General features: G+C 50.5%; 1 protein-coding gene and 1 long non-coding RNA gene across 2 annotated transcripts in view; one reads left to right on the top strand and one right to left on the bottom strand.

Moving 5' to 3' along the window:
- Positions 1-13,746, bottom strand: part of LOC127385135 (uncharacterized) — a 58,610-nt gene that overhangs the window by 35,255 nt on the left and 9,609 nt on the right. The window lies entirely within an intron of this gene.
- The window catches only part of EPS8L2 (EPS8 like 2), a 56,564-nt gene that overhangs the window by 24,475 nt on the left and 18,343 nt on the right, over positions 1-13,746 (top strand). Inside the window, exons 4-6 of the mRNA XM_051620547.1 lie at positions 9,059-9,123; positions 12,479-12,640; positions 13,545-13,694. Coding sequence (XP_051476507.1) covers positions 9,059-9,123; positions 12,479-12,640; positions 13,545-13,694 — 377 coding nt within the window. The remainder of the gene's footprint in view (positions 1-9,058; positions 9,124-12,478; positions 12,641-13,544; positions 13,695-13,746) is intronic.

A 13,746-nucleotide genomic window follows, 5' to 3' on the forward strand; every position in this document is an offset into this window, starting at 1 on the left:
GGCTGGAAGAAAATCAGGAAGCCAGAATTCCTGTTGATTCCTTTTCTCCTTGCATGGAGTTAGCTGCTCGGAGCTGGTTCAGAGGAACATGGAAATGGGTTGTTAGATGTGCACAAGTACCTTGGGAACAGACGTTTGTTGGTTCATGGCAACAATGAGAAACTTTTAATTACGAGGCTTTTGGTCCTCAAGTAAAGCAAATTAATTGGTTTATTTAATTAAATCAAAGTTCCTCCACTCTTACTAAACGTATTCTGACATTCAAACAATGTCATTACCAGCCATGGCAAGGTCAGAAAACACCACTTTGGATTGTCTGGTGAAAAATAATTTGGCTCATTTCTTCCAGCTCTGGTTGTAAACGAAAAAAAGGAACAGCTCCAGCCCTGAGCTTCCCCTGCAGCTCCTCAGGACCCTGATTTTCTTCCTCGGGAAGGCCCTTAGTTCCTGCCCAGCACAGAGTGCTGCAGTCCACGCTCCCTGGCAGGCTGGACACAAGCACACAGTGTTTCTTGATGTCCTCAGTCCTTGCACAACCCAGAAGCTGGGCCAGGGTTTTATTTGCTCTACGAGAGTGGGTTGTGTCTTCAGCTAATAAGAGAGGAATGTGAGCACTTGGGGCTGAGCTAGTGGCAAATATTAAACATGTCAAGGAGGAATTCAGCCCCCTGACACCTAGCAGCAGCTGCTGACATGCCACCAGGGGAGCAGCCACTGCCCATTCAGACCTCTGGCTGCCTCCAGCCTCAATGAGAGCCTGTTCATTCACTTCAAGAGCTTCTAGAGCACATACCAACGTGCCACCCATGAGTGACAGCTGCCCTAAGCTAAGATTTCCAGTGTCACAGCCACCCGTACAAGCTCTGAAAGTCCCATGGTGCTACCAGGAAAACCAGGGGACTTGATGCTTCCTAAGAAACTGCAAAGATGCTTCTAAAAATGGAGCTCTCCTGGCCTTGGGGACCCCTGAGCAGGAGCAGAGGCAAGGTATATGGACCTGCAGATGTCTCCATGCTGAAAGCTCAGATGCAGCAGTGCCTGAAACCAGCTCCTGGGCTAACCCTGCAGGACCTGGAGCATCCTCCTACCCAACCAGGAAGCAGGAACCTGGGGGATGGGCAGAGCTGTGTGACCACAGCTGTGGGGTCAGACTGCCAGCTCAGACCGGGCTCCTGCTCAGCTCTGGGGATGGAGGCTGGATCCTAACACTGCTTTATCACCCCAGCCCAGCACATCTGTATCCTCATCACTAGCAGAGAGAGGCATCTGCTGCTCTGCTTCTCCTCTGGAGGGCTGTGTCCTAACCTGTTAGTTTGGCACAGAAAATAGCTCCTGCTGCACTGCCAGGTTACTATAAACAGCACATGCACTGCTAGATGATGTGTAGATAACAAAGAACTGGCAAGCTCCAGAAGGCAACAGCCAGGACCTTCCTTAGGCTGTTCTGATGGATGCAGAAGCCAGGGAAGTCACAGGGATGCAGGGAATCAAGGAGAGTACCTTGGTCTGGTACTGCCAGTGAGAACAAATCTAACCCCACAGAGCTTTGGTTCCTCACAGGCTGCTTCACACACAACTTGTCCATCCCCCCTGTCCTCTGCTGTGCCTTCTGCCCAGCAACGGCTGGAAACAAACACGGGGAGAGAGGGGGAGGATGAGGGAGGATCCCATGTGATAAAACTCACCAATTAATCAGAGAAGGATGTGGAGGGAAGGCAGGGGAGGCTGGTACAACTGGCTGCACTTCTTACAGAGGCACCTGCTTACACCACAACTGACTTTGGCCCCGGTGTACGGCACAAGCACCAGCGAGTTTCTGTTGAGAGTTTGTTTGGAATGTAAATGGATGGAGAGAGATCTTGGGACTGAGCTTTAGGATCCAGCCCGGGACCCCCCTGCAGCTCAGCATAGCACCTGCAGGGAAGAATGGCTCCAATTCTCCCCAAATTATTCCTCCCCCAAGTGATTGCAGCTGAGCTGGCCCAGCGGGCAGAGCTGTTCCCGCCAGCCGATCCCTCCTGCGCACAATCCGCAGGGAGCCCTCACAGCCACGTCCCGACTCCCTGCTAGAAAGGGTGTTGCCTGGAAATGGGGAGGGAAATTGGCAGGAAAGATGGGGTTTGGCTTCCTGGACCAAGGTGCTAACTCCATCCCCCCAGGATGTGCAAACCTGCTCTCCTACTCCCTCATTTATTACTCTTTCATCCTTTTCACTCCATAACAAAAAGCCAAAGAGGACACTCTCCCTTCCACCTTCCAGCCAAGATTTTAGCCTCCTCACTGGGATTTCAGCCCAGCACCCAGTTTTGAGTCCTCGGATAAAATCCACCTTGCTCCCTCTGCAGTGGTTTGAGCTTTTCCCATTTCCTCGTGTGGCCACTGGTGCCAGTGGGAAACAGGATTCCCACAGCACTGCTCATCCATAAGATACTGGCAACAGAGAACATCCCTGCAGTTTCCCTCACACCTCTGGGTCCAAGGCAAGATTAAAGCCAAATTGTTCAATGAAAAAAAAACATTTATTGCCCCTGAAAGGAGCATCTTAGGGTTCACTCGGCCTTAGAGGCAAGAGATGAGACAATCCAATGAATTGTGTGTGTCCTACATGGCATCCATGCCCAAATCATGCAGAATTTCCTGGATCCCCCACCCCAGTCCTACAGAAAGCGTTTGGGCTCAGCAATGGTGTGACTGTGAGTTACCCAGCACAGCTCTTGAGGCCACCACAGCAGAAGGCACCTGCCACCTCCCTCCAGACAAGCCAGGATCCCCACACTTTGAGAGAGTTTTTTTGCTGCCAGACACCAAAAGCAAGAGACAAAGCTGTGTTGTTTTCCCATCTCTTTGGCCCTCTTGGCAGACAGAAGGGTGAAAGGACAGTGGTGGTCACTGTGGGCTCATGGCAGCTTTTAGCATGTTGGGATGTTTGCTGCACTAGTGCTAGAGCCCAGGAACTCTCCCTGCCCTTCATAGCCCAGCTCGTGCTCTATCCAGGGTCCTCTGCCTCTGCAGCTTCTGAAGGGCACGGCAGAACCTAACTCAGGTGCAGGTTGGTGTCCAGCCTCTCACAGCAGCTGCCACCTAATCTGGGGAGGAATCCTGTATTCCTGTCCTGCTTATTTATTGCACAGGGTTTATGCAAATTCTCTGCCTCCTGGGGCCAGGCAGGGGGTTGGATAACACCCCACAGAGCTGGGGCCTTCTCTGTTGCAAGAGCTGTAGAAATGCAAAGTGTCCTTATACCAGAGGTGTCAGATAAACCAGGAGGAAATTAGCTACTGCTGCTAATAAGCCAGCGGTCATTAATGCAAAATTAAGCAGAGAGAGGAGGGGGCTGTGCAGAAGGGCAGTGGGAGAGCCACCCAGGACAAGTGACCTGTCTCCTGGAGTGTTTCTTGGCCAAAGGAGTTCAGCTCCAACATAAGGGCAGGCTAAAGGAAAGCTGAGGAGGGGCCTTCACCAGAGAGGGCAGTGACAGGACAAGGGGCAAAGTTTTAAATTGAAAGAGGAGAGATTTAGATTAGACATCAGGAAGAAATTCTTCACCATGAGGGTAGGAAGGCACTGGAACAGGTTGTCCAGGGAGGCTGTGGAAGCCCCATCCCTGGAGGTGTTCAAGGCCAGGTTGGATGAGGCTTGTGCAGCCTGGTCTAGTGGGAAGTGTCCCTGCTCAGAGCAGGGAGGCTGGAACCTGATGATCTTTAAGGTCCCTTCCAACCTTCACCATTCTGTGATTCTATAAAGGATCCCCCCTCATCCACAGAGTCAAACACAGTCTCCCTGCAGGCATCTTTCTGTGGCACATTCAGCCCAGCAGGACCAGAGCCAGGTTTAAGCCCAGGCATCCCACAGCAAGGTCTGCAACGTCTCACCACACTGCTTTGAAGTAAACCAGCAAAAAACCCCCTTTGTTCTTGTAAAGTCCCCACGCTTATCAGCTAGATGTGGCCTAAGACTGACCACTTAGTCATTTGCAGCCTGGGTCTTTATTTCTTCCTGTGTTTAAATCAAAACTAAATGTGAGGAAAGAAGATTTCGGCGTCCTGGCACCCTGCTGTCCCCGGAAAACCCGGCTGTTTTTAGGCTGCGCAGTTATATTTGCAGATGCCAGGAGGAAACACAAAAATAAAAGTTTCCATGGGCGTGGGGGCCAGGTAGAAGCCAATGAGACTGAAGGGATCTCAGGAGAAGGAACAAGCAGACCTCTTAAAGAAAGGGACAGGAAAGAGAATATGCAGAAACACCCCCTTTCTCACCCTGGGCGGCTTCTGGGATGGCATCCTGAGACAAAGTACAGGCACTTTGCTCTGGTTCTGCAGCTTTTAAAGGTAATGCAAAAATGCCCCCAGGGAGAATCAACAGAGGGAGGGGAAACATCTGCATTTTCTCCCTGGCCTGGAGCTTGCTTCTGTGGCTGGAAAAAGCTGCAATTGGCTAAAGGGGCCTCTGGCTTAACCCTGAGGGCAGGTGATAGGAAGCAGGGGCTTCGCAGAGCTCCGAGGTTCCAGCAGGTCCCCCAAGATTTCCAGACATTTTCTGAGGTGTGTGCAGAGATTTCCCCTGACCATGACACCTGCAGCTTCTCTGAGCTTGGAGGATGGGGCAAAGGCACCAGAGGGGACCCCAGAAAGTCCGTAGTCAACAGCTGCAGCCCTGACCATTGCAATAGATCTGTGGGCTGTTCTCCTACCGGAAAGCCAGGCTGGTCCAGGCTGCTTCTCTCCTGCCAGAAAGCCAGCCCAGAGACTGGTAGACTGTTCTACCAGAAGAAACAGCCCTACCTTAGCCTCCCTCTGACACCCTCATCCCTCCACTGTATTTTCCCCTCCCTGGGGCCCACCAGCTCCTGACTGGTTCAGCACCCTTCCTTCCAGGGCTGGAGACATCTGCCTGTCCTAATGTAAAACCTCTTTATTTTCAGAACAACCACTTCAGCCTTTTCCACTCCCTTCTAAAAAGGAGGGAATGGGATGTCTTAAAATCCCAGTTTGTCTCCACTGCACACAGATGGGGTGTTCTCATTTCCATTAGTGTCATCTATTTACACAAGAACTGCTCAGTGAGGAAATTGAGGTTACCGAGAAAAAAAGAAAGTTCCTCACATCAGACATGAATCCCTGGGGTGTGTGTTGCCCTGTCCCCTCTTCCAGACCTTGCCCCAGATTTGAAGTAGGACAGACTGCAATTAAAACACCCAGCAAACAGAAAATGCCATTGACCCTTCAATGCGAGCCTAAGGTAGGAAGTGGCCGTGCTGAAATATTAATTTACTCAAGGTCACTCTGGAAGCTGATGGCTGAGCAGGGAGCTGTGCTGGGTGTCTGAGGTCTTTCCCCACAAACTATCCTTGCTCCACCTTCAAGTTGGTGCTGCTGGTGTAGAAGATCTGCAGTCTCTGCTAAAGCCTCTCCCAGTGTGCAGAGGCATTACATAAATGAGTTGTACTTGTGACCAGCTGCCACTCCAGGGCTACCAGGAATCAGCTGCAGAGGCAAAGCACACTGCTGTTTTCAGTCACAGAGACACAAGGTGCAAAGTACTCAGGCATCCTGCCAAGCTGATGGCACACCTGGGGCTTCAAGACTGCCAGAGAAGTGTTAAAAAGCATCAGAAATCAGTTTGAAATCAGCTTCCATCCACCCCTGCCAGGCTCCCAGTGCAAGCAGCAGCATCTCTTTTCGTGTCTGCTGTCCATTCAGTGTGCTCCTGCCCCACAGACAGCTTTGCTGCCACTGCTCAGCCCTGAGTCTTCAGAGAAGTACCAACAGGAGCTCAGTTTAAAAACTCTTCTCTGTTGGCTAAGGAAAAAGGTGAAAATCCTGCTCTAAATCCCAAGGAAAGCAGCCCTTCAGGCCCAAGCTTGTTGTGGAGGGACATCTGCTGGCACTGCCCAGGGCCACTCTCATCCTGCTTCCACAGAAGCCAAGGAGAAATAAAAACATGATGGAGATGTGAGGGAGGCTGGGGAAAAGTCATGAGCCAAGCCTCAATCCCCCATCCCAATCCACTGTCCCTGGTGCCTGACCAGCACACTTTGCATCCCCAAACCAGGGCAGGTCACAGAAGTGAGAGCAAGAAACTCAGCAAGAAACCAATGCAGAAGTCCTGCAGCCTAATATACCTGAGAGGTTTGAGCTCATTCAGCCATCACCAGCTTTGATCCACCCTCCCCACCAGCTCTGATTTTAGGACAGCCAAAGAAACCTCAAATTTCCACTCAGTGTGAGCTAAATCCAAGTAACCTGGAACAGGAGCAGTCACAGAGGCTGGGTGAGTTGGCTCAAAAACTGATCCCACTCTAGGCAGGAAAATTCAAGGCATGAAGCTGCATGTCACCTGCAGGGACACACAGGCTGGTGAGGAAGGACATTGGCAGCAATCCTGGCAATCCATGCCAGGGAGACATATCCCCATAATGCACCTCAACTCCTGTCAGCTCTCTGGGAAGGCAGCAGGTTCAGCTTCTCCTTCCTTTGCACAGGTTTAAACAACAGCAATTCAGGTGAGAAGTGAATACAAGAAGGGTCCCAGGGCTAAGCTAAAGGTCCAGTCTGGTGCTTTGGGGGGTGTTTTCTGCTCTTGTCCCAGCAGGATGCTCTGTTCACTACATTACTCCCTGCTAGTGCTCTCCTGCCTGGCAGGCAGAAGACACATCAGAGTTGGCAAACTGCCTTCTCTCTTTGGAGAAGATGGAAGGACAGGCTTCGTAGATCATGTAGAAAACAACTCCATGGTTTGGGAGCAACCAGGGGACTGCAGTTTCTGGGGGTGAAGGGGTCAGAGAGCTTTTTTGCTGGATGTACCCAGAAGAGAAGGAAAAGGCTGCTGGAGCAGCACTGCTTCAGGCATCACCCTGCTGACCACAACAGCTTTCCCTCCTGTGGGTGCCCTGCACCCCTTGGTCCCACCTGCTGGGGCCAGGGGGGGGAGGGCACTTCACAGGGGAAATACATGGGATGGCAACTTCAGTGGAACAATAGCAGCAACAGCAGGTAGCAAACAGTCACTCTCTTTTACAGAGGGGACAGAGGGGGGGAAAAAAACCACAAGAAAACCAAGCCACTAACAGTGGTAAAGGCAGAACTACTGCTCAAGCTCCTGCAACCCCTTGAGCTGTGCTCATTTCCCCAGAGAGAAAGCATTTGCACAGGAGCAAACCAGGGCAGAACTCAGTGCACAGGCAGATGTTGGTCCTGCTGAACCAACCAAGAGGATGCAAAACACTCGCAGTCCCAGAGGGCAGCAAAAGGGAAAGTCAAACAAGCCACGGTGTCCCCAGGGAGGAGTACATCACCAGCACCTTCATTAGGCTGCTATCCTCTTTAATGATCACCTAAAGGACTGCCCAGAGCCCTTGTTGCCCATAGCCCACTCCAATGGGCAGAGGCCATCCCAGGGCAGGGCAGGATGGTCACTAATCCAGCAGATCCTGCTCCTTCCCACCTCCAGCCCCTTCTAGTTACTGCCCTGCCCTTGCTTTGCTCTGTTCACTTTGTTTCACTGTCTGCACTTCAAAACACACTTATCAGAAATCAGTTTGAAATCAGCTTCCATCCACCCCTGCCAGGCTCCCAGTAAAAGCAGCAGCATCTCTTTTCGTGTCTGCTGTGCTCCTGCACACTGAATGGACAGTGTTTTCCATCTTTTTTATCAGTTAAAAAAATAAGTCTTTTGATTACAAGGAAAGCTTTGATTTTAACAATCAAATATAGTACCAGTGTTTCTTGTAAAACTTTGGGAAGTGTTTGTCAATTACAATGGGATTTTACTAAAAATATAAAGGAAAGAAATGTCTTGGGAAGGTTTACCTGGGTCTGGCACCACTGCACCAAAAATATGGAGAAGAACCAAGGGAATTCCTGTGAGGAGATTCATCTTCTATGTGCCAGTCCCTTTACTGTGAAAATTGTTAAATGAGACCACAAGTTCTGTCTTCAAAGAAAAGGGGAAAGCAAGAGAGGAGCCAACATCCCAGGGAAGGCATTAGAGAGAGCTTTGAAGTAAACCACAGATAAACTAAGATAAATATTTACTTTAAAACACGAGGAGCCCCAGGGTTTGAGGGGTTATGAAATCCCCTTGGTTGTGACTGCAGGATATTCTCACACAGGCTTTAAGAAACGTGAAAATGTATAAAATGTATAATGTATAAAACTGCCTCTGAGCAAACCAGAGATCCAAGGATGTCCTCTGCTGGTGAGGAAGATGTTTTCAGTTTGGGTACTCCCAGATCACCCCGTGCCTGGATTACTCCTCTGCAATTCAGCCAAGGGATTTATAAGGAAACCCTGGATAAATACCAATGAAATAGCAAGTAAAAGCTAGCAGGGTAAAGTCTTATAGGATTATATTCAATAGTCTCATTAAATTCCTAGCATTTTTACCCCAATTGCTCCTTGCTGCTGCTTTCCAGTAAGAAATGCAGGAAGTAATGAAGATTTGTGGCCTCATAAAAATGTTGTACAAGAAACTCGGGTTCTGACTGGCTGGCCTTGATCCCCACAGCCCTTCCCACCCGTGCCCACAGCCCTTCCCTACTGCGTGCCAGGAAATGCAAGAAAGCAAACTGGAAGTGTCACAGCAGAGCAGAGGTGTCTCCTGGAGGATGATTCAAAAAGGCTTTTATGTCCAAACCACTGGGTTGTGGGTGGATTTTTTTTTCTTCTTGCCACGTGCATGCCACAGCCTTCTGCCAGCCTCCTCTAGCCAGCCCTCACCTCACAGCCCTCCTGCAAGGGCTTCCCTAATCCTCCACTGCCTGGGGCTCTCCTCTGCACCAGGTTTAGTTTCCTCCACAAACAGAGCTGACCTCCAGGAACCACAGCAGCAGCAGCATTAAGGGATGCACCTGGATGTGTACCCTGCACACCCGACTTGCCAATCCTTGTTACAAGAGTGAATATAATTAATATCTCTTTTTGACCCCAGCACTCCAACTGAAGCTCAGAGACAATGGGAAGCCTGTAGCAGCCCAGCAGGAGAGCTCTTGTTCTCAGCCCCTCACACACCAATGAACAGCCACTACAATTAAGGCTTGTTTTCTTCTTTCTTTTTGCAGAACAAAGGAAAAAATACTCCAACTCCAATGTCATTATGCACGAGACTTCACAGTACCACGTCCAGGTGAGTGTGCAATGAACACTGAGGGGCTGCAAGGCCAGTGGCAGGGACAGATGCTGGCAATGCAACGTGTTTCCTTTGCCCCGGGCCTTCATGAGGCCACAGAGGAGGTGGGAAGCTTCTTACATGAAGCAAGTGTTGCTCTACACACCCTGGGAGAGGCAAACAGCAAGGCTGCTTGACATCTTTTTTCCAGTTCCTGGCCCTGAATGCCTGTAGATAAACTTAACTCCCGAGCTGCCGACCCAGCTGGGTCCCCTCACTATTTCAAGCCTCTAGCGGTGATTACAGGAACTCATCTGCCCAAATAACACAGACCACACCAACTATCACCTCTCAGCCCTCCCTCAACTACTCTGTCCTCTCAAGTAACTCCAAACCCTTCGACCACAGCAGGCACTAAGCCAAGTTCATCTCCCAGTGTCACAGACATCCACTTCAAGAAGAGGAGCCAGCCAGGCCCCCCTGGAATACAACATGCAGTGGCCTCTATACCACAGGACCATTCCCCTCTGAAAACTGGGCAAGGCAAGAAAGGAAAACACTTTACGGGTTTCCTATTTAGTGGACAAGGCCCCCTCTTCCCTGGTTTAAGACCCCAGTCTGGCAGAGAGCTCAATTAGCTAGAAATAAAGGAGCCTGCTCAGTTGCTTAAAATCAAATTGAGACTTTTCAAGATGCTTGTTTGGAAACACTGGTTTCAGAGAAGCCAACTCAAGGGCCAGCTGCCCCACAGTGGCCCTGCCAGCCATTCCCATCAGTCACTCCTACCAAATAAAGTCACTCATGGCAGCAGAGAAGGGACTTTAAACAGTGACATGCACACAAATTCTTCCTTAATTATGCCATATGCCACCATTGCCAGTCTCTGCCTTGAACTTTGACCAGGGCAAACAGGATTTCAGTGGCAGGCAGTGAGGTAGGAGGAGGCATTTTACACCCTTCAAAGCAACCTACAAGCTGATCAAAGTTTCACAGTGGAGGGAGTCACTGCCCATTCTTACAAAAGCTGCTGTGTCTGAATATCCACCTCAATCATGAGATAAATCAAGGACAGCAACCAGCTTCTCTCCTTTCTCCCTCCACCAGTATCTAAGGAAAACGGAAGAGAAAAAAAATACTCTAAGAGAGTCCAAGTTAAACAAGTAACTTTTCTCTCCATGAAAATTAACCTACTTAACAGTAAACAACAAAGGAATTTATTAAGATTGTAAACCTGGCAGTTAAAATAACAGAACAGATAAGAATGCCCGTCACCAGGTGTAAACCAATTGTCCCCCCTGCTCACAAAGCAGAGGGCTTGTCACCTCTGCACAGATAATATTGACTTTGTGAATACCTTTTCATGCACTATTTTACAATTACAGCAACATACCTGAGCATGTTTTTCATATCTGATTGCATGGTTAATCTCAGCTTTCAGCTGAAATACCTGCCAGTTTTATTTAGACAGTGCCTCACCCAATACCTTTGCTTTATGAACACAGGGCTGGGTCTCACACTCTGCCGTGCTTATCCTCTCCTGTGCTCTTTCCAGCCTTTATGAATTATCCAACAACCACCTTGACAACAAACTGGTCACCACAAATCCTCCCTCAGCTTTTGCTGCCTCTTAGTCTGCTTCCAGCTTTGCATCTCCCTGGGCTTTTAAAGGTAGAAAGGACTTCTTCCCAAGCAACTCTCCTGTCCTCTGATGCCCCACACACTGATTCTGGACACTATCCACGGGGTTACCGAATCAGCTCATGAGCCGAGACTGCAACTGGGACAGATAGATTCCTTCCCCCCAGTCCTTTCTCCTTCTCTTCTTGCATTGTGCAGGTCTTACTTGCTCATCTCCTGGCACACAGACTGTCTTTTTGTGCCACACTGGACCCTGACATGGCACCACTGTAGCAGAGTCAGCACCAGAAAGAAACTGCTTGAACACTGAAAAGTTTGTGTTTGAACATTAGGAGAAGGCAAAGACAAGAGATCAGAGGGAGGAAAGCCAGGCAAAACTCATCCCTGAGCTAGAGACAGCAAAGAGCCTTTCCAAACGTCATATCCCCATTTGTGGCTTGCTGTATCCACATCCCATTTTTCCAGCTCTGGGTTTGAAACCAGGCTGTGGGATTTGTTCAATGCCCAGCAGGAGATCCCACTGCCAACATCCACACAAACACCAGGTGCCCTTCAGGACAGCTCCTGGGGTTGTCCCCAGCCCTACAGCAAATGGGTCTGAAGCATCTGCTCTACCCACAGCACTCGGGTGTCCCTGCCAGAAGGGCTCCTCCTCAGCTGCCTCACAGCTGACTCTGCAGCAATGAGTTATTGACCCAAAAGGCCCTGAGCAGGGGAAGTGGGTGAGAGGGTCGTGCTGCTGGATAAGCCATTGATATTCCAGGGAAGAAAGAAAGAGTTGGGACCTGGCCTGACCAGCCTCCCAGCAGTAGACCATGAGACTAGCTGTGGCACAGACCCCTTAGTCAGGCCAATAACTTTCCCATCCAAAAACCTCCTGCTTTTCTGTCCTGGAGAAAGGGAAAAGCTTGAGCTGCTTCCCAGTTGGGCACGTTGTCCTTGCCTTCTCCTCACCAGGAACACAGCAGGGCAGCAGAGGGAACAAGACAAACCAGGACCGTTTCCTCTTCCTTCCTGCTTTTTTACCCTCCCCTGTTGTCACCTGAACAGGTGGCCTGGCCGTGCTGTCACTCACACAGGGCCAATGGCACAGAAAAACAGCTCTGAGCAGGTGAAGCTCCAGCTCCTCCTGCCTTGCAGTCCCCTCTGCTGGCAGACACACCTTCTCCCCATCCAGAACAGTGCCAGCTCCCCCTGCCTGCTGATCACAGCAGAGAGAAGTCACCGGGATCTCCGGAGTGGCTGTCACCTGCTCCGGAGGACAGTCAGGTCTGGGATGTTCCCACCTCATGAGATGAGCAAAACGCAAGTGTCTTTAGCTTGTTAGTGAAGTCCAACTCCCGTAACTCAACTTCCAAGCCAGTTTCAGAACAGCCAGGGCCTAACCCGTGTGTACAAAGCACTGGCAAACACACGCTGCTGGACGGGATCCAGAGCTGCTGGCATTGACATATGAGGAGATAAATATGCAAGTGGTAAAACCCGTTGTGAAAAGCCTTGCTGCATTACGAAACCCTCACCTGTCACCACGACAAACAGCCTGGTACCAACAACCAGAATGGACACTTTCTGTGGCAGCTCTTTCTTGCTGGTGCTCTGAAGAGCTGACAAACAATAGCTCAAGCCTTGAGAGATGGTTTCACCGCTGGTTTTCAGCGCGCACACCAGCAAGGCTCTTTCAAATGTTTTTTGTTGTGTTTTTTTTTTTTCTCCTTCTTCCCCCCCACACCTTCAGCACTTGGCCACCTTCATCATGGACAAGAGCGAGTCCATCGTGACCGTGGATGATGCTATCCGGAAACTCATCTTGCTCAACTCCAAGGAGAAGATCTGGACACAGGAGATGCTGCTGCAAGTCAACGACAAGTCCATCCGCTTGCTGGACTGCGAGTCACAGGTACCCAGAGCTCTGCCAGACACGGGCTGCTGTGGGTGCCCTCCCTCTTCTGCCTGGCAGGGACACTTCTAAGGAACCCAAAGAAAGGCAGATCTCTACCAACACCCACCCTTGGGTGTGCGGGGGCTGGCTGCCTCTAAATCAAAGGGCAGGTAGGTGTGGGATGATTTATTCACAGCTTCAGAGCACAGATAGCCCAGATGAAAGATATCTTGAGCTGTCCTCCAGGCCAACAGCAAAACTGCTTTTCGTGGGAGTGATGCAGACAGACAGGTTCAGAGATCTGCATGAAGCATCAGCAGAGAGGGAAGGGCATTTTACTTGCATTAAAATACCACTCAAAATCCCCTGCCCCAGCACAGGGTCCTGCTTTGGCAGGTGACACGTTCATACATATAAGGCACCTGATCTGAGGGGAGGGAGGAGAGAGGCAGGGGGAGAGGGATGGTGCTGCCCTCTTTTTAGCAATGGGAAACTAAAGGACAAGGTCACCCAAGGAGACAGTGTGTGGGGGGTAAGCCCTGCACAGAGAGAATCTCTCCTCCCAGTGTTCTGCTGGGATGCACAACAAGCATACTGGTGCAGGTAGAGCACAGCAGCACAATGATGGTGAGGAACAAAGCTCAGGTTATTGCAGTCTCAAGCTGGGGCCCACATGCAGGGCCCAGAGGAGAACAAGAGCTCACTCTATTTGCCATCCTCCCCTCTCCTCTTTGCAGTCCCAAGCCACTGTCCCTCTGCAGACCTTGGTGTGCAACCCCAAAGAGCCCAGCAAACCACCCTAAGAAGCACAAGCTCTGCCAGGTCTCTCCTCAAACAGGGACGCTTGGGGTTCACACACAGGACCATTCCCCAGCAGCTCAGGAGTTCCCTAGTGCCCAACCCCTTCCTCTCTTTCTTCCAGGAGGAGCTGGAGGACTTTCCTCTGCCCACAGTGCAGCACTGCCAGACGGTGCTGAACCAGATGCGTTACTCCTCCATCCTGCTCCTGGTGTGCCAGGATTCGGAGCAGCACAAACCCGACATCCACTTCTTCAACTGTGATGAGGTGGAGGTGAGCAGAGCCCTCCTTGCTGGGCTGGGACAGAACAAAATGTGCTCCAAGC

The sequence above is a fragment of the Apus apus genome, chromosome 5 (assembly GCF_020740795.1).
Source record: "Apus apus isolate bApuApu2 chromosome 5, bApuApu2.pri.cur, whole genome shotgun sequence".
NCBI classification, from domain to species: Eukaryota; Metazoa; Chordata; class Aves; order Apodiformes; family Apodidae; genus Apus; species Apus apus.